This window comes from Jaculus jaculus, chromosome 7 (assembly GCF_020740685.1).
Source record: "Jaculus jaculus isolate mJacJac1 chromosome 7, mJacJac1.mat.Y.cur, whole genome shotgun sequence".
NCBI classification, from domain to species: domain Eukaryota; kingdom Metazoa; phylum Chordata; class Mammalia; order Rodentia; family Dipodidae; genus Jaculus; species Jaculus jaculus.
The window spans coordinates 87,102,490-87,123,353 of record NC_059108.1 but is presented as its reverse complement, the minus strand read 5'-3'; the positions used below and the strand labels follow the sequence as shown (position 1 = coordinate 87,123,353).

The following is a 20,864-nucleotide window of genomic DNA, read 5'->3' as shown; positions in this document are numbered from 1 at the left end:
AAACACCCAGAACCTTTGCAATCTCACTTTTTGTGAATAAACTTATTTTTAAAAATGATGATAATAGGGGCTGGAGAGATGGCTTAGTGGTTAAGCACTTGCCTGTGAAGCCTAAGGACCCTGATTTGAGGCTCGCTTCCTCAGGACCCACATAAGCCAGATGCACAAGGTGGTACATACATCTGGAGTTCGTCTGCAGTGGCTGGAGGCCCTGGTGCACCCATTCTCTCTTTCCCCCCTTTTCTCTCTGTGTCGCTCTCAAATAAATAAATTTTAAAAAATAGTTACACAAATACCCTACTTTAAAAAAAATGACAATGAAACTGAGACTTTTAAAAAAAATGACTGATTAAGTTCATTTGTCAAAATACTGCAGCACAATGTATTCTTCGTGCCTATGGAGATGCCAGTGCACAGAAACCTAATGTGGTGCCAGTCACATGAAAGTCAAACACTTGTAACTATATACAAGAAAACTTGATCATGTTACTTGCCGATGGACTAAACTATACTTCATTATTATTATTATTATTATTATTATTATTATATTATTATTATTATTAGTGGTTTTGGGGATAGAACTCAGGGCCATGCTCACGGCGGCAAGTATCACTGAGCTAGAGTTTCAGCTCTCTATTAAACAATAGATTTTGCTATAAATTTAGGATATATCCCTTCTAATTATTTTCTTAAGTATACTGTAAAGCATCACACATTTCCACATTTACCTCACCACTTGACTGGGACACTGTATGACAGACCTACACTGTCTATGTGGTGTAAAGGTATTCTCTGATGCTTGTACATTGCTAAAACGCCCAGTGGCACATGTCCCCGTTGCTGCATATGGTTTTACCAAATGCACATCATTCCTATAAATTTATCCCCAATCAGGGCTGGAGAGATGGCTTAGCAGTTAAGCGCTTGCCTGTGAAGCCTAAGGACCCTGGTTCGAGGTTCTGTTCCCCAGGTCCCACGTTAGCCAGATGCACAAGGGGGCGCACGCGTCTGGAGTTCGTTTGCAAAGGCTGGAAGCCCTGGCGCGCCCATTCTCTCTCTCTCCCTCTATCTGTCTTTCTCTCTGTGTCTGTCGCTCTCAAATAAATAAATAAATAAAAATTTAAAAAAAAAAAAGACAGTGTAGACCCAAAACCCAGTATTTTACCCACTAAGCAGCCTCAACTGTAGAAAATCCTTAACTATAGGACTGATCCTTAATTCACAACCTCAGATCATTGATGGTACCTTAAATTTTTTTGCACTACTAATCTTTACATAGAAAAAATTTAAATCTATTTAAATGCATATTCATGAGGGACATAGTGGTGCACTCTCTTAAACCCAGCACTAAGGAGACAGAGGTAGGGGGATAGCCATGTTAGAGGCTAGCCTGGAACTACAGAGTGAGTTCCAGGTCAGCCTGGGCTAGTGTAAGACCTTACCTCAAAAACAAAACAACAACAAAAAGGAGGGTTATGGAGAGAAGGCTCAGGAATTAAAGGCACTTGCTTGCAAAGTCTGACAGCCAGGGTTTGATTCCCCAGTTCCCACATAAAACCAGATGCAAAGTGGCACATGCATCTGGAGTTTGTTTGTAGTGGCAAAGGCCCTAGTGCACCTATCCACCCCACCCCACCCATGCTTACAAATTAAAAAATAAATAAAACAAGTCAGGTATGGTGGTGCATAGCTTTAATCCCAGCACTTGGGAGGCAAAGGTAGGAGGATCTTGAATTCAAAGCCAGCCGGGGACTAGAGTGAGTTCCAGGTCAGCCCTAGGCTACAGTGAGACCCTACCTCGGGGGGGGGGGGAGGAACAGATTTATGTTTTATCCTCTTTCATACAGTCTTTTCTTTTCCAACCACTTCAGCGTTAAGCTGTAGTAAAATGTCTCAAAAACAATAAAACAAGAGAACCCTACGGTATCATACGCAATCTATTAATTAGCTCAATGATTCTCTATAAGAAAAGTTACCATGGGGCTGAAGAGATGCTTGCTTGCAAAGCCTGACAGTCTAGGTTCAATTCCCTAGTACCCACGTAAAGTCAGATACACAAAGTGGCACATACATCTAGAGTTCGTTTACAACAGCCAAGAGGCCCTGATGTACCCATTCATTCTCTCTCTCTCTCCCCCTCTTTCTCTCTCTTCGTCTTGCAAATAAACAAACAAACATATTTTTTTAAGTTACTATGGCCAGGCAAACCTTTAATCTCAGTATTCACAAGGCAGAAGTAGAAGGATTGCTGTGAATCCAAGACCAGCCTGGTACTACACAGTGAGTTCCAGGTCAACCTGGGCTACAGTGAGATCCTATATCCAAACAAGGGGGGGGGGGTGCTGGAGAGATGGCTTAGCGGTTAAGATCTTTGCCTGCAAAGCCAAAGGATCCCAGTTCGATTCTCCAGGACCCATTTAAGCCAGATGCACAAGGGGGTGCATGCATCTGGAGTTCGTCTGCAATGTCTGGAGGCCCTGGCACACTCATTCTCTCTCTCTCACTCTGCCTTTTTATCTCTATCAAATAAATAATATTTTTTAAAGCTACTATGTACTGTTATTGAAATACAAAAATAATTTTAAACATGAAATTGTAATCCAATTAAACTACACATGCAAAATAAGTATTTAAACTGAGCTTAAAAAAAGGTAGTTTTCAGGCTGGGCATGGTGGCACATGCCTTTAATCCCAGCACTGGGGAGGCAGAGGTAGGAGGATAGCAATGAGTTCGAGGCCACCCTGAGACTCCATAGTGAATTCCAGGTCAGCCTGAGCTAGAGTAAGACCCTACCTCGGAAAAAAAAAAAAAAAAAAAAGAAGAAGAAGAAAAAGGTATTTTCTTACTGTATGAGACTGTGACTCTGAGAATTTAATCCTACACTACTGGAGTAATGAAAGCAATGATTTCTAAAGGCCAGGGTGACATAAAACTTAGAGAGTATATAAATCACATTTTAAGGTCTAGATTAAGAATTTTTTTTGACCATTTTTTTTTTTTTTTTCGAGGTAAGGTCATGCTCTATCCCAGGCTGACTTGGAATACACTATGTAGTCTTAGGCTGGCCTCACACTAATAGTGACCCTCCTACCTCAGCCTCCTGAGTGCTGAGATTAAAGGCATGTATCACCACACCCAGACATATTAAGAGTAATTTTAAAATTACTTAAAAGTAATTCTCAATTTCAAGTCATATTTTACTATTAAGGTTTCACTTTTTTCCTGCTTTAATTATTTTTTAATAATTTATTTTTATTTCTTTATTTGCAAGCAGAGAGATAGACAGAGCGATTGGGCACATCAAGGCCTGTAGCCACTGCAAACAAACTCCAGATGCATGTGCCCCTTGTGCATCTGGCTTATGTGGGTCCTGGGGAATCAAACCTGGGTCCTTTGGCTTCGCAGGCAAATGCCTTAACTGCTATGCCACCGCTCCAGACCTAATTATTATTTTTTAATTCAAAATACTGTGATAGGAGCGGGAAAAACGGCTCCATGCTTAAGGCACTTGCCAGCAAAGTCTAACCACCGGGTTTGATTCCCCAGTGCCCATAGGCCCTAGCATGCCTGCCCATTCTCTGTGTCTCTCTCTCTCCCTCTACTTTCAATTTTTTTTTTTGTTTGTTTTTGTTTTGTTTTGTTTTTCAAGGTAGGGTCTCGCTTTAGCCCAGGCTGACCTGGCATTCACCACAAAGTCTCAGGGTGGCCTCAAATTCACAGCAATCCTCCTACCTCTGCCTCCCAAGTGCTGGGATTAAAGGTGTGTGCCACCATGCCCAGCTTGCAAATTAATATTCTTTAAATATTTTATTTCTGTTTATTTACTTGAGAAAGAGTCATAGAAAAAGACAGAGACAGAGAAAAGGAGTACACCAGGGCTTCTAGCCACTGCAAACAAACTCTAGATGCATGTGCCGCCTTGTGCATCTGACTTATGTGGGTACTGGCGGATAGAACCTGGGTCCTTAGGCTTTACAGGAAAGTGTCTTAACCACTAAGCCATCTCTCCAGTCCAATAAATATTTTTTAAATACACCAAAAATAATGAAGAATTAATTTATCCACCAAAATATTCGTAATAGTCTGGTTTAAAGATCCTAGTATTAGGATCATAATTAATACACTGTAAGAATTGATAAATAGGATCACTTACATGGATAAATAGCTCCAAACATTTCCACTTGTGCTCTTTCTGCTCATAAACTTAATATGAAGTCTAGTGAATAAATATTAACAATTATGTAACATGTAATCAAATTATATATACATATGTCACATGAAAAACGGATCCACAAGCAACTAATGACAGTGACCAGGTAAATAATTCTGAACAACACTGAAACGGTAAGAACCTTGTTACCTGGTAGGACATTCATCTTTTCTATCGATGCAGATCGTCTGTCCACGTATGTACCATTCACCATCGTAATACAATCTTCCCTCCTCAGATCTAGCACTGTGCAGATGCTTTTCTAGCTTCACGGGTGCTAAAGGGATCAGTTCAGAGACTGTTACATTAATAAAATATTGTCAGAACAAGAGTCAGAATGTAGATAACACATGCACAGGTATGAAAAATACCACAAATATTCTTGGATAGCAAATCTAAAATCTAATAAAAAGCAAGAAAATTTGGGCTGCAGTGATGGCTTAGTGGTTATGGGACTTGCCAGCAAAACCAAAGGACCTAGGTTTGATACCCCAGTACCCACATAAAGCCAGCTGCACAAGGTGATGCATGCGTCTAGAGTTTATTTGCAATGGCTAGAGGGCCTGGCATGCCCATTCTCTCTATCTGCCTCTGTCTCTCTCAAATAAATAAATAAAATGTTGTTTTTTTTTTAAAAAGAGAGAAAATTGGAACTCTTATTCAATATGTAAAATATTCTGTTTAAAAACACAATACTGCACTTAAAAAGATTAGGAAATCATATCTAACATGAAAAAAGCAGAAACAAAGACATGAGTATTCACCACAACTTTGGCAGTCACACTTTAGTCTTTCCAAAACAGCCAAGAAGACTTCCAAGTAAGATGGCAGCTTAGAAACCATGCCAAAGCTGCATGGGGGTAGGGGTGGGGCACGAGCAGAAAACCAGCAAAATACAGTCTTCCACCAAAAAGTGAAGGTGCATAAGGAATTATCAACCTCAGCAGAGAAGCAGAAGAGACCCAGAGCTTCTAGCAAGCAGGAAGGCAGCCAGAACCAGCTCCTGCCATGGCGCCAGATCTGAGCACCCACCCAGCCTGAGCCTCAGGAGCAGGAACTAGGTAAAGGGATTTTCTACTTATACCAGCCTCCTGGCAAAGTCAAGAAACCTGAAGGAGGGTTGGAGAGATGGCTTAGCAATTAAGGCATGTGCCTGCAAAGCCAAAGGACCCATGTTCAATTCCCCAGGATCCACGTAAGCCAGATGCACAAGGTGACCTATGCATTTGGAGTTCATTTGCAGCAGCTAGATACCCTGACACACCCATTCTCTTTCTCTCTACCTGCCTCTTTCCCTCTCTCTCTAATAAATAAAAATAAAATATTTTTTAAAAAAGAAACAGGGCTGGAGAAATGGCTTAGCAGTTAAGTGCTTGCTTGTGAAGCCTAAGGACCCTGGTTCAAGGCTTGATTTCCCAGGACCCATGTAAGCCAGATACACAAGGGAACACACACATCTTGAGTTCACTTGCAGTGGCTGGAGACTCTGGCGTATGCGCACGCGCTCTCCCTCTCTCTCACTCTGCCTCTTTCTCTCTCTGTTGCTCTCAAATAAATAAAAATTTAAACAAACAAACAAACCTGAAGGAGAAGACAGCAGAGCTGACCAGCTAAGCAACTCCAGTACAACTCCAGGCACCCTGCACAGCCTCCCTTGTCCCAACTGCCAGTGCCCAAACACCAGGAAGCCACCCCCCAGCCACACAGCATTCAGTACAACCAATCAAAACACCAGATCGAGTGACCCAAGCAGCCTAACTGGGTCTACAGTGCAACAGAGAGGGACCAAGGTGGCCACTCAGAATAAGTGAGATTGGAAGCCATCCCAAAATGTAACAGATGATGGCAGTTCACAAGCCCTAGGGGTGTAATGCCTGCTGGTGTCTGGCTAAATCCATGTATTATGTTCACGAAACTGCCCTGTAACCATTTTTCTTAATGTTCATATCCATATATTAATGCTACTCGCACTTTTGGTTAGAGGAGCTTTTCTTTTTATATGACAGAGATCTCTAGGATGACTCAAAAGGCACCATAGTACTGAGAAGAAGTGATAGAGGAGTGCTCAGCACTAAAACATCTCTATCACATCTTCCAAGGCTCAGGTCCATTGCAGAAGAGGTGGTGGAAAGAATGTAAGAGCCAAAGGAAGGGTAGGACTACTAATGCAATCTTCCAGACACAAAATGCCCTGGATATCCATGACCTCGCAATGCCTGGTAGTACTTACACAGGTCTCTCATAGTAGGAGGAAAAGACATCAAAGTAAGGGACAGACTAATGGCGGGGGGGGGGGATATGATGGACAGTGGACTTGTGAAGGGGAAAGGGGGGAGGAGAGGGAATTATAATGGTTTATTCTATAATTATGGAAGCTGTCGATAAAAAAAAAAAACTTTAAAAAAAGGAAAGAAATAGAAACAGACAGACATTTGATTTTTGAGACAGGGTCTCACATAGCTGAGGCTCTCCTAAAACTTATAGCAAGTCTCAGCCCCTAGAATAGCTAGGACTATAGGTGTGAGCCACCACATCTGGCTCAAGAAAGAATAATTTGATGTGTTTTACTAAGACATATACTCCTAGCACTCTGGAGACAATGACCGGTACATCATGAGTTCAAGAATGTCCTGAGCTACTTACTGAAAACAAAACATGTGGGTTGGAGAGGTGGCTCAGCAGTTAAGGGTTTGTCTACAAAGCCAAAGGACCCAGGTTCAATTCCCCAGGACCCATGTAAGCCAGACACACAAGGTGGTGTATGTGTCTGTAGTTCATTTACAGTGGCTGAAGGCCCTGGCATGACCATATTCTCTCTCTCTCTCTCAAATAAATAATTTTAAAAAAACATATTAATCTTAGTGGTGGATAAATTTATTGAGACTCCACTATCAGCATTCTAATCTCTGCTCAGAAAATAACACATACATAAGAAATTTAACAGACACCTCCAGAGGATTCAGACTCCCTTGAAACCAAGCTACAAATCTTCAATACCTCCCCTAAAGAATTACTGGGTCAAGAAAGAAAAAAAACTGAACACTTTTCTTAAATTTGTATTTATTAATCTGCGTGTGTGTGTGTGCGCGCGTGCGCGTGTGTGTGTATGAGTGTGCCAGGGCCTTTTGTCATGGCAAATACCTGCCACTTTTTGCATCTGGTTTGGGAACTGAATCCCCGCCAGCAGGCTTTGTAAGCAAGCACCTGTGACCACAGAGCCACCTCCCCAGTCCCTGAATAAACACTTTTGAATTACAGATCCAATATTATGAGTAGGAGATTGTGACTTAACTAGGAAAGAAGAAACATATGGCATCCAAACACTCTGAACCTTTTATGTGAAGCAGGAAGCTCAGAAGAATTTCTCATATTTCAGTGAGAGGTCACTGACTAAATGCAACCACTAATAGAAATGCTTTTAATTGACAGATGATTTAGCCACCTTGATTCAACAAAGCTCCACACAGAATATTTCACAAATCAGGACTTACGTTCTGTTTTCACTCGGTGTGGACCCAGGGTAGCCATTGCCTTTAAAAAAAGGGAGGGGAAAGATTTGAGTTCAGGTAGAAAATATATTTTGTTATCTATTAAATATGGACAACACTTCTAATTGGCTTAACAACCAAATAAGATAGGGCATTCACTGCTCTGATACTTTATTTTCTAGTGCTGGAGATTAAACGCAGGGCCTTGTACATGCTAAGTAAGCATTCTACACTGGACTGTACACCTAGCCCTCTAATAAACTGACAATGCCTAAAGCCATAGAGTGTGCACATAAAAAGCCGGGCACAGGGTATACACCTTTAATCCCAGCACTCAGGAGGCACAGGGAGGAGGATCAAGGCCAGCCTGTGACTACAGAGTGCCAGGTCAGCCTGGGCTACAGTGAGACCCCACCTCAAAACAAATAAAAAAGAATATACATAAAGAGTAATAATTTCTCCCACTGGCAATATCTGAAATAATTTCTCTAAACTAAAAAATTTATAAAAAGGAAAAACTGGGGCTGGAGAAATGGCTTAGTGGTTAAGGTGCTTGCCCATGAAACCTAAGGACCCATGTTCAACTCTTCAGATCCCATGTAAGCCAAACGCGCAAGGTGGCACATGTGTCTGGAGATCAATTACGGTGGTTGGAGGCCCTGATGCCTATTCTCTCTCTCTCTGTCACACACACATATTATTTTTTAAAAAAAGCCAGGTGTGGTGGCGCATGCCTTTAATCCCAGCACTTGGAAGGCAGAGGTAGGAGGATCGCTGTGAGCTGAAGGCCACCCTGAGACTCCATAGTGAATTCCAGGTCAGCCTGAGCTGGAATGAGACTCTACTGTGGAAAACAAAAACAACAACAACAAAGTCAGTCTGTTGGGCTTGCCTCAAAAACAAAAAAGGGAAAACTGCTTCTCAGAAGGCTAAGATAGGAGGATCATAATTTCAACCTCAGCCTGAGCTGTACAACCTGTAACAACCTGTATCAAAATTAAAAATGCAGGATGAAGCTGGGCATGGTGGCACACACTTTTAATCCCAGCACTCAGGCAGCAGAGGTAGGAGGATCACCATGAGTTTGAGGCCACCCTGAGACTACATAGTGAATTCCAGGTCAGCCTGGGCTAAAGGGAGACCCTACCTTAAAAACCAAAAAATAAAAAATAAACACAGGAGGAGATGGGGGCTCAGCTGTCTGTATACAAAGCCTGATGGCCTGGAGTTCAATTTGCCAGTACCCATGTAAAGCCAGAACACACTAAGTGGCACATGTATCTGGAGCTTGTGTACAGTGGTAGAAAGCCCTAGTATGCCCATTTATGTTCTCTTTCTTCCCCCTGCAAATAAATTATTAAAAAAAATAAAAATTGGGGGCTGGAGGGATGGCTTAGCAGTTACGGCACTTGCCTGCAAAGCCCAAGGACCCAGGCTCAATTCCCCAGTACCCATGTAAAGCCGGATGCACAAAGAGCACATGTGTCTGGGATTCACTTGCAGTGGCTGGAGGCCCTAGTGTGCCCATTTTCTACCTGCCTGCCTCTCTCACTCATAAACTAAATAAATAAAGTATTTTTTAAATAAAATATCTTAAATGCAAAAATACAAAGAAAATAGGAAGGGAAGAGTGGATGAAAGACTGACTGACTAACTGAGTACCTGGGAATGGGATCACACACCTTTAATTCCAGCAGTCAGGAGGCTAAGGTAGGAAGACTGTTGTTGAGTTTGAGACCAGCCTGGGGCTATAGCATGAGTTTCAGGTTCACCTGGGATAGAGTGAGAACCTGCCTAGTAAAAAACAAAATTAATGATGATGATAATACAAAAAATTGGGCTAGAGATATAGTTCAGTGACAAAGCACTTGCTGCCTAACATGTGCAAGACCATAAATTCATTCCCCAGTACCTAAAAAGTAAAAAAGAAAGATGACTGTGGAGATGATCAAGCCAGCCATCTTGGGTTAAATGCTCCAGACATTCACATAAAGCCAGATGGGCATTTTGTCTGAAGAGGCAAGACACCTTAGCATGCCCATACACACATGCAAATCAATAAAGAAAGTTTGCTTTTTCCTTTTCTGAGTTCATTTTTAAACAAGTAGGGGGTGGGAGGAAGCTTATCAATTCATTAACAACAGAATATAAGACACACAGCAAGGTTCAAATGCTCATTTGTTTTCATTGAACAAGTGGTTTTGAGCGCCTCTTTATACCAAAACCAGGCAAAGCAGTAAAGAATGCTGATACTACTGGTGCAAACTGAACAACTGCTCTGTACTTTTTATCTTTTTTCTTTTTGGTTTTTGAAGGTAGGGTCTCGCTCTTGCCCAAGCTGACCTGGATTTCACTATGTAGTCTCAGGCTAGCCTTGAATTCATGGTGATTCTCCTCCCTATGCCTCCTGGATGTTGGGATTAAAGGTGTCTACCACCATGCCCAGCTTTTCTGTACTCTTGTGTGGTGGTTTGATTCAAATGTCCCCCATAAACTTAGGTATTCTGAATTCTAGGCTCATCAGCTGATGGCAATTGGAAATTAAAGCCTCCTGGAGGCGGTATATTGTTGAGGGCAGTCTTATGGATGTTCTTGCCAGTGTCCCCTTGCCAGTGTTTGGCACACTCTGCAGTTCCTGTTGTCCACCTTATGTTGGCCAGGGAGTGATGTCCACCCGCTACTCATGCCATCATTTTCCCCTGCCACCATGGAGCTTTTCCTTGAGCCTGTAAGCAAAAATAACCTCTTTTGTCCCAAAAGCTGGTCTTGGTCAGGGGATTTCTGCCAGCAATACAAACCTGACTGCAACATCTTGTATTCATCATTAATTACATTATAGAAAAATATAAACTTCTGACTGACCTGTCTCTAATTCTTAAGATATTCTTGCACCCCCGAGTAAAGAAAAGTATATTTACCATAATTATATTTTGAAATTTTAGCAAATAAAATCTTAAGTAGTAGACAATAAAAATAAGATTCTCATCCATTATTCTTTAACCATACCTTTCTAATTGTTGTCCAATCCTCAAGAATATCGAGATCTTGCAGCATATAAACTATATATGGACGTTGAGAAGTCAAGGTCAACTTGACTGTGAGAAATCACACACATTGGTGACATATACTTGTTAATTCTGGCTCTCAAGTAGTCTTGAGGAAAAATCATGGGTTCAAGACCAGCCTGAAGTACAAAATGAGACTGTCTGAAGAGATTAGAGAAATGGCTCATCAGTTAAAGGCACTTGCTTCCAAATCCTGATATCCAGGTTTGATTCCCAAGTACCCAGATAAAGCCAGATACACAGATGGAGCATGCATCTAGAGTTTGACTACATTGGCAAGAGGCTCTGGCATACCCAAACTCACTCTCTCTCTCTCTGCCTGCCAAATACCACGCCTCACCCCCACCCCCCACTCCAGGTATCTCAAATAAATACATTTTTTAAAAAAAAGACTGTCTCAAAGACAAGACCCAAAATAATACAAGTACTGCCATGGTTCTTGGATGCCCACCAGAAGTGAACAGTAAAGCCTTATTGTTGAAAGATACCACACCTGAGGAGCTCAGGACATAAGAGCTATCAAGCAGGAGCTGATGCAAAAGCTTCCTTCCTGCTGGGTAGCCTACACAATGCCAGAAGGTTGCTGGTAAAGTCATCAACAATACCATCCAGCACAGAATCTTCCACTGTACAGTACTGACCCTCCAGGCAAGATGTGTTCACCTGTACAATAGTGGGATGAAGGTTATGGAGGTAACCTATAACTGAATTTGAGGCCCACTCCACAGTACATGCCTGGTACTAAAAACTAGGTCAAAAATCTATGGCTAGGGGTCTGGGGAGATATCTCAGAAGTTAAAGGTACTTGTCTACAAAACCTGCTAGACCAGGTTTAATTCCCCAGCCACCCACATAAAGCCAGATACAAAAAGTGGTGGAACCATCATCTGCTCTTCTGTTTTAGGCAGCAAGAGACTCTGGCCCACCTAAATAAACACACACACGTGCAAACAAATAAAAATGTAGCCAGGCGTGGTGGCGCACACCTTTAATCCTGGCACTCAGGAAGCAGGAGGATCACCTTGAGTTCAAGGCCCTCCCTGAGACTACATAGTGAATTCCAGGTCAGCCTGAGATAGAGTGAAACCCTATCTTGAAAAGCCAAAAAAATAAAAAGAAAAAATAAAAAAGTCCATGGCCAGGGAAAATGTAGGCCCTAAGGAAGATCCTACTATTGCTGTTGCTGTTTTGCTAAATGGATGCATTGTCAATTTGCCACTTAAATATTTATCTTTATATCCACAGACAAGTTCTACTTTCAGCCCTGCTCAGAAAGGCTCATTTTGGTGGGAACGGTCAATGCAGAGTTTATAATAATTGGTCAAATGCTGATGACTAATGAATGCTCTACTCTAAATGAAACATACACATCATCCTCTCTAAGGCACAGGGAACATAGTAGAAGGTGAAACAAACAATCTAAGAACTGAAGGATGGGGAGGAGTGCTGTGGAACTTTTATCTGGACATGACAAGGCCATTAAACTCATGAACTCATACCAGATGTGGTTACTTGCACAAGACTGCACACAGTGGGGCCAGTCAACAGCATTCTGTTAATTCCCTAATGAGTTAATGACAGCTAAAAGTTGCCAGGAAGGGGCAGTCGGTCTCTTCCATGGCATCACCAATAGCAAAAGTCAAGGAGTTCAGGGCTGGAGGGATGGCTTAGTGGTTAAGGCACTTGCATGCAAGCCTGACAATTCAGGTTTGAATCCCCAGTACCCACATAAAACCAGATACATAAAGTATTGCATCCATCTGGAATTCACTTGCAGTGGCAAAAGACCCTGGCGTACCCATTTATAGTTGTGCACACACGCACTCTCGCTCGCTCGCTCTCTCTGTCGATCTCTCTCCCTCCTTCCCTCCCTGCTTTCAAACAATTTAAAAAAAAATTAAATGAGTAGTGAAACTGAGGGGGGAAAAGTGTTAAGAAAGGTGTTAGCTTATTTCTGCTGCGAGCAAGCAAGACAAGTGTTACATAATTTCAGAGCAATGTGGGGTACCTATGATCAAAATCCGTAATATGCTGGGCTGGAGAGATGGCTTAGCAGTTAAGGCAATTGCCTGCGAAGCATAAGAATTCCTGTTGGGGGCTGGAGAGATGGCTTAGCGGTTAAGCGCTTGCCTGTGAAGCCTAAGGACCCCGGTTCGAAGCTCGGTTCCCCAGGTCCCACGTTAGCCAGATGCACAAGGGGGCGCACGCATCTGGAGTTCGTTTGCAGTGGCTGGAAGCCCTGGCATGCCCATTCTCTCTCTCTCCCTCTATCTGTCTTTCTCTCTGTGTCTGTTGCTCTCAAATAAATAAATAAAAAATTAAAAAAAAAATAAAAAAGAATTCCTGTTGGAATCCTCCAGATCCCAAGTGTAGCCAAACGCCAAGTGATGTAAAAGTGCAATGCCATACATGCCCACAAAGGGGCGCATGTGGCTGGAGTTCATTCACAGTAGCTGAAAGGCCCCTGGCATGCTCATTCTGGCCCTCTCTCTCAAAAATAAGTAAATATGTAGCTGGGAGTGGTGGTGCATGCCTTTAATCCCAACACTCGGGAGGCAGAGGTAGGAGGATCACCATGAGTTCAAGGCCACCCTGAGAGTACATAGTTAATTCCAGGTCAGCCTGGACCAGAGTGAGACCCTACCTCGAAAAACCAAAAATAAATAAATAAATGACCTGGAGAGATGGCTCAGTGGTTAAGGTGCTTGCCTGAAAAACCTAATGATCTGAATTCAACTCCCCAGTACCCACATAAAGCCAGATGCACAAAGTGCTGCAGGCATCTGGAGTTCATTTATAGTAGCTGGAGGCCCTGACACACCCATCCTCTCTTTCTCTGCATGCATCTGTCTCTCCCTGCTTGTAAATAAATATTTTTTAAATGCAATATTCCAGGGGAAAAAAAACACTAGAAAACATGTACACAAATACTAATTATGCTATGTAATGAATATTTTTTCACATCAAAGCCCTTATGATGATAAACTATGAATTTTCAGCTGGGCGTGGTAGCACATACCTTTAATCCCAGCACTTGGGAAGCTGAGGTAGGAGGATCTCTGTGAGTTCAAGACCAAACTGAGACTACATAGTAAATTCCAGGTCAGCTTGGGCTACAGTGAGACCCTACCACTAAAAAAAACAAAGAAAGAAAGAGCTTAGCAGTTAAGGGGCTTGCCCGTGAAGCGTAAGGACCCAGATTTGATTCTCTAATACCCACGTAAAGCCAGATGCACAAAGTAGTGCAATCATCTAGAGTTCATTTGCAGTGGCTGGAGGGCCCTGGCGCACCCACTGTCATTCTTTCTTTCTATCTTTCTCTCTCTAATAAATACAATAGTTAAAATAAATAAATAAATGAGCTATATTAATTTTCAAAACTGAGATGATAAGGCTAGGTGTGGTGGTGCACACCTTTAATCTCAGCACTTGGGAGGCCTCAGAGGTAGGAGTCTGAGGTCAGCCTGGAAAAAAAGAGTGAGTTCCAGGTCAGTATGTGCTAGAGTGAGACCTGACCTTGAGAAAAGAAAAAGAAAAACCTGGCATGATAACTAAATTTCTTCTCCTTTACACTTATTTTTCCTTTTTTTTTAAATGGGCACATCAGGACCTCTCACCTCTGCAAACAAACTCTAGATGCATGTGCAACCATATGCATCTAGCTCATGTGGGTTCTGGGGAATCAACCTGGATCCTTAGGTTTCACAGGAGCCTTCACCATTAAGCCATCTCTCCAGCCCGCCCCTCATCCATTTTCTATATGTGTTTATTTATTTGTAAGCAGAGAGGGACAGAGATAAAGACAGAAATAAAATCGGTGTACCAGGGCTTCCGACTACTGCAAAAGATTCCAGATGCATGCAGCACTGTGCATCTGGTTTTATGTTGGCACAAGGAATCAAATCTAGGTTGTCAAGCTTTGCAAGCAATCACCTTAATGCTGAGCCATCTCTCCATACCCACCTTGACCCTTCCTGATCTAAATTATATCTGTTAGCTTCAATCATTTTATAAACCATCTTTTGCTTATTATAGGATCACTTAAATAAGGCCAATGTGTATTAGTTTATGTTATAAAAAGGTCTGCACAATGCAAAATGTGCATCTAAGAGAAAAACCAGGAAATATAGAAAAGGATATCTGAAACAACAACTGGCTTCTTTTTGTCAGGACTGAAAGGATCCTTCCTTTTTTTTCTTGACTGGAGCTCATCATTCCACAGCTCTGGAAAGTAAGTGAGAAGTGTTAGCTGATTTCTGGTGGGAACACACAGTATGGGTGCTGCATGATTTCACGATTGCTATTTACTTACATACAACAACAGCACAGTTTCAATGGGAACTATACACAAACAGACAGGCAACTTCATATGATTTCATGACCAGCTTTTTATGCATTTCTATTGCTTTTTAAAACAAAAATCAAGTTGGCATTAGTGACTAATTACTAATGAACATATGTTTATAGGCATTTTATAAACTATATAATAAATGCAGCTTCTCACCTAATCCTCAAAACTTCTGAGGTAGGTATTCTTATTATATCTCTTCTACAGCAAGGAGACTGATTTAGAAAAATTTAGTTAATTGTCATGATGGTCACCCAACTAGTGGGCAGGGGAAAATGGCACTGGCCCCTAGCATATCTGCCTTCACTAAGCCTGTGCCATAGCAGAGAATAAATTTACAATACATAAAAATAACAGAGGGACTGGGAAGATTACTCAGCAGCTAAAGGCACTTGCTGCAAGGCCTACTGGCCTAGATTCAATTCCCAAGCCACCCACATCAGTCTAGTGTGAAAAGTGACACTGGCTTCTGTTTCTTTGCAGTGGCAAGAGGTCCTGGTGCACCCATACACACACACAAATACATTTTAAACAAGTTTTTAAAAATACACACTCAAGAACTGTGGTATGACTATCTAATAAAGTTTCTACTCGATATAGAAGACTTTGGTATAATACCCCTGCAACAGCCAATTTGACACAGGCCCATTCTAATTATCAGACCAAAGCAAAATTCTACTACCTTATAACATCTATTTGCCTAACGCCAAAGACAAGAGATTTGTATTCCTTCTCCCCACCAACAGTCTTTCCACACTCAGAGGGAAGAACACACATACTATGGCTGTCTGCCAGTACTATTCCCATGGTACCTTCCCGTCACCTTTTCATGTGTTCCACTTTCTACATCTTCCTAAGATAAGAGTTCAAAGTGAAGTAATCATAAGCTGATGACATGTTTTCTAAGTCTCCCCCTGTCCCTCCAGTTGGGACACTGTGAGACACGACATCCCAGCCCGGACCTGAGGTAATGTCAATGCTGTGCCTGTCCTCCTCGAGCCTTCTTATCTTCTCCTCAAGTTCACTCTGGACTGTATCATACAGCAAAAGCTTTTCACTCTAGAGAGAAACATTATACTTAAATAGAAAGAATAAAACACCAGTTTATCTTTATTAGAACCAAATAATTTAAAATACTTTGATATATAGTGGGTGTGTTGCTTTTTTATTTTGCTTCCCCTGTAGTGATTCGAATTAGGTGGCCCCATAAACTTACGTGTTCTGAATGCTAGGTCCCCAGCTGGTGGCAATTTGACAACTGCCTTTACTGGAGCAGGGGTGTTGCTGGGGCAGATTTATGGGTGTTACAGCCAGCTTCCCCTTGTTAAGTGTTTGGCTCACTCTCTTGCTGCTGTCGTCTACCTGATGTTGGCCAGAAGGTGATGTCCAGCCTCTGTTCATGCCACATTTTCTCCTGCCATCACAGAGCTTTCCCCTCGAGTCTGTAAGCCAAAATAAACCTTTCCTCTGAAAAGTTGCTTTTGGTCGGGTGCTGTGTGCCAGCAATAAGAAAGTAACTACAACATCCCCCTACTGAAAACTGAAGCCAGGCTGGTACATTGCAAGACTCTACCATGGAGATGCACTCTCAGCCCCTCAATTTAAATTTCTTAAAGAAATGTCAAATATATATTAAACTAGGAAGCATTAGCACATAAATACAAACTACATAAAATTACATCCTGCTTAAGAATAACTAAATTATTGGCCTGGAGATAATGAGTCAGTGGGTAAGACGCTTGCCTACAATGCCTACGGACCTGGGTTCAATTCCAGGACCAATATAAAGCCAGAGGCACAAGGTGGCATATGCATCTGGAGTTCATTTGCATTGGCTAGAGGCCCTGGCACACCCATTCTCTATCTGCTCCTCTTTCTCTCTCTCTTTCAGTAAATAAATTTTAAAAATGAAAAAAAAAAAAACAACAACCAAATTACATGTGATAAACATTTACAAAAAACCCAGAGCAAGTTCTTTTGGCCTCTTTTGCATATATAGGCAGGCCCACCTGTCACCTAACAGAAAACTTGTTACATTCACTTCACCTTTATAAAAAGGATCAAATTTTCACATACGAATAATTTATTAGGTTTTTATTGTTTCCATGTCATATTAAATACACCAATATACTGCAAGAGAAATAGGTACAAGATTTTGTTTTACTTTTTTTTTCTTTTTTTCAAAGTAGGGTTTCACTCTAGTCCAGGCTGACCTGGAGCTCACTATGTAGTATCAGGGTGGCCTCAAATTCAGTGATCCTCCTACCTCTGCCTCCCGAGTGCTGGGATTAATGGCATGTGCCACCATGGCCTTTTTTTTTTGGTGGTAGGAAGAAGCTCCACAATGTGTATAGAGGTCAGAGGGTAACTTTTGGGTGGGTCTTCACCTTTCACCTCAGTAAGACAGGGTCTCTTATTGTTCACTGCTCCACTCTGGAGTTTTGGGGATATTCTCCTGTCTCCACACCCCTTCTCCACGCTAGTGGTGCACTGGGATGACAGAAGCCCACCACAGCAGGGTGTGGGGGTCTGAACTCAGGTACTCAGGATTGAGCAGCAATAGCTTTATCTACTGAGCCATTTCCCTAGTCCCATAGGTACAAATTTATAGCCATTTAAAATAATCCAAATTACCTGGAATTTTGATGAAAATCGTTTAATTAAGTGACTAACTTACAGAAAATTGACATATTCCAAAAACTTTATCATAAAATCATATATTAACTATATACAAATGTCAGCATAAAACTGTAGAGGTTTATTTGCTACAGAGACAAGACAGGGTTAAACACAGCTTACGGGTAGAGTGCTTACCTAGCACATCACAAGGCTGAGTTTAATCCCCAGTAAAACAAAAAGAAAAAAAAAGAATCAATAAAACAAAACTGCTTACTTAAAAAAAATGGAGGTAGGGCATCTGGAGGATGAGATAGGAACATAGCTGTGAGTTCATAGCCAGCCTGAGACTACATAGTGAATAAATTCCAGGTCAGTCTGGGTTATAGCGAGATTCTACCTCAAAAAACCAAACCAAGGGAGCGGGAGAGATGGCTTAGCAGTTAAGGCACTTGCCTGCAAAGCCGAAAGACCTCGGTTCGATTCCCCAATACCCACATAAGCCAGATGCACAAGGTGGCACATACATCTGGAGTTCGTTTGCAGTGGCTGGAAGCCCTAGTGCGCCTATTCTCTCTCCACCTCTTTCCTTCTCTCAAATAAATAAATAAATACTTTTTTTTAAAAGTTTACCAGATCAGAACTCAGTTCTGTAAAGCCTAATTGTGTTTTCTGTTCATTTTTATTTATTTTTTTTGAGAGTAACAGAGAGAGAGAGAAAGAAGCAGAGAGAGAGAGAGAGAGAGAGAGAGAGAGAGAGAGAGAGAGAGAGGGAGAGAATGGGTACGCCAGGGCTTCCAACCACTGCAAACGAACTCCAGACATGTGTGGCCCCTTGTGCATCTGGCTAACATGGGTTCTGGGGAATCGAGCCTTGAACTGGGGTCCTTAGGCTTCACAGGCAAGCGCTTAACTGCTAAGCCATCTCTCCAGCCCCCCAAATTGTTTTTTAATTATATATTTTATTATATATTCCCTCCTGAAGAGAAGAGGGAGGCTTAGGAGACCCAGCCTGGGAGAGCAAAATCTTAAAAGGTCACACTACAAATCCCCAAGGCTATAGGAGCAGTAAACAACTGCTGAGGAGCAGCCTTCACCAGTGTTGTGCAGCAATTTTCTCTGAATTGAAACCATTCCTCCTTGGGGGAAGAAGGAGATGGAGGTTGTCATGGTTTGATTCAGCTGTCCCTCATAAACTTAGGTATCCCGAATGTTAGGTTCACAGCTGTTGGAGATTTGGGAATTAACAATCCTGGAGGCAGAGTTACTGTTGGAGGCAGGCTTATGGGTGTTATAGCCAGTGTCCCTTTGCCAGTGTTTGGCACACCCTCCTGTTGCTGTGGTCCACCTCATGTTGGCCAGGGGGTGATATCCACCCTCTGCTCATGCCATCATTTTCCCCTGCCATCATGAAGCTTCCCCCTGGAATCCATAAGCCAAAATAAACCTCTTTTTTCCCACAAACTGCCCTTGGTTGGGTGATTTCTACCAACAATGCGAACCTGACTACAACAGAGGACAAGTCAGGGAAAAGGTTTCAAGACTCTTCCATAAAATTATATAAAGATTAAACAAGCCAGGCATGGTGGTGCACGCCTTTAATCCCAGCACTCAAGAGGCAGAGGTAGGAGGATCACCATGAGTTCCAGGCTACCCTGAGACTACATAGTGAATTCCAGGTCGGTCACTGTCTGCAAGTCATGCAGTGTGTTGGAGGATCTCCCAGATTCCTTGCTAAGCTGTGGCTGCAAGTCATGCAGTGCGCTCCAGCGAAGCACTGAGTCATCATCACCATTCTGTGACAAAGCTGCCTTTGAGCCACCCTCACAACCCCTGACCCTGCTCTGTAAGTAACCCCAATAAACTCACTGGTTCACCAAAACTGGTTTTGGCGCAATTGTTGCTGGTCTGTCCTCTGAACCCTATCTGAGTTAAGAGACCTGTATTCAGAGTTCCCCAGGGAAAAAGCTTCACACCACAGGGACCTTTCTCAGAAAACGTATGGGTGGTGCATGTGGGACAGATGAAGGAGAACACTGAGGAAAACAAGGATATACTGCAACATCAAGTAAAGAGAGCCAGGCTGGAGAGATGGCTCAGCAGTTAAGGCACTTGCCTATAAAGCCTAGTGATCTGGGTTTGATTCCAGAGTACCCACATAAAGCCAGATGCACAAAGTGGTCCATGCAGCTGGAATTTGTTTGCAGTGGCTTCAGACCCTGGGGCACCCATCCTTTCTATCTCTCTTCTCTGTTTCTCTGTATACAAATAATTTTAATTTTTTTTACAAAGAGAGAACCAACTGTCTGCCATGAGATGGGTCACCTCCACCTCATCTGCCTGGCCCAAAAGTCATTACAGAGAAGCAGCGAAACGAATACTACTCTCACAGCTACTTGAAAACCAGTTCTATGGAGATGGCAACAGACACTGTGATCACTCAAACCTCATCCAGAGGTCACAGAAAAAGCAACACCAAGTAAGATTCCTTTCTTACCTGCCAAGGCTTAGGGCACATTGCTGAAGAGGGGGCAGAGAGATTTAAGAGCCTCAGGGTAGGTGAAAATAACCTGAGGTACTGCATTCCACCCCCCAAGAAACTCAGGCTTCTTGGTCCCCAAAATGAATACCAATAACCGCACCAAAGAAGACCCTCAGCAGAATTGACCTGAGGGAGAGAGGAGGGACTAAGAGTACAACATTTTTATTTTAAATAAATAAATAAATAATATAAATTTTAAGAAAGTGCAAGGCTAGGTGGTCAAACAGGCTTGTAATCCCAGCTACATAGGAGGCTGAGGCCAAGTTCATGGCTACCATGGACTACAAAGTGAATTTAAGGCTAGTCTGGGCAACTTACTAAGACCCTAGTTTGAATATAAAAAGGGCTGGAGAGATGGCTGAACACTTAAGGCACTTGCCTGCAAGACCAAAGGACCAAGGTTCAATTCCCCAGGACCCATGTAAGCCAGATGCACAAGGTGGAGCATGTGTCTGAAGTTCCTTTGCAGCATCTAGAGACCCTGGCATGACCATTCTCTCTCTTTCTGCCTCTTTTCTCTCTCACAATAAGTAAACAAATAAAAAGAAAACAAATAAAAAGAAAAAAGAGAAGCTGGAGATGAAGTTCAGTAGT

The 20,864-nt window shown here is 42.3% G+C and overlaps 1 protein-coding gene across 4 annotated transcripts in view; it reads right to left on the bottom strand.

Annotated features, from left to right (window-relative positions):
* Positions 1–20,864, bottom strand: part of Brms1l (BRMS1 like transcriptional repressor) — a 59,099-nt gene that overhangs the window by 5,240 nt on the left and 32,995 nt on the right. The window contains exons 5-10 of one of the 4 annotated variants that reach the window (XM_045155383.1): positions 16,075–16,171; positions 14,905–14,988; positions 10,706–10,770; positions 7,703–7,742; positions 4,362–4,509; positions 4,155–4,217 (exon numbers count right to left, since the gene is read on the bottom strand). In XM_045155383.1, coding sequence (XP_045011318.1) covers positions 4,155–4,217; positions 4,362–4,509; positions 7,703–7,742; positions 10,706–10,770; positions 14,905–14,988; positions 16,075–16,171 — 497 coding nt within the window. The remainder of the gene's footprint in view (positions 1–4,154; positions 4,218–4,361; positions 4,510–7,702; positions 7,743–10,705; positions 10,771–14,904; positions 14,989–16,074; positions 16,172–20,864) is intronic. The other 3 variants (XM_045155384.1, XM_045155385.1, XM_004649122.2) reach the window with 3 other exon arrangements.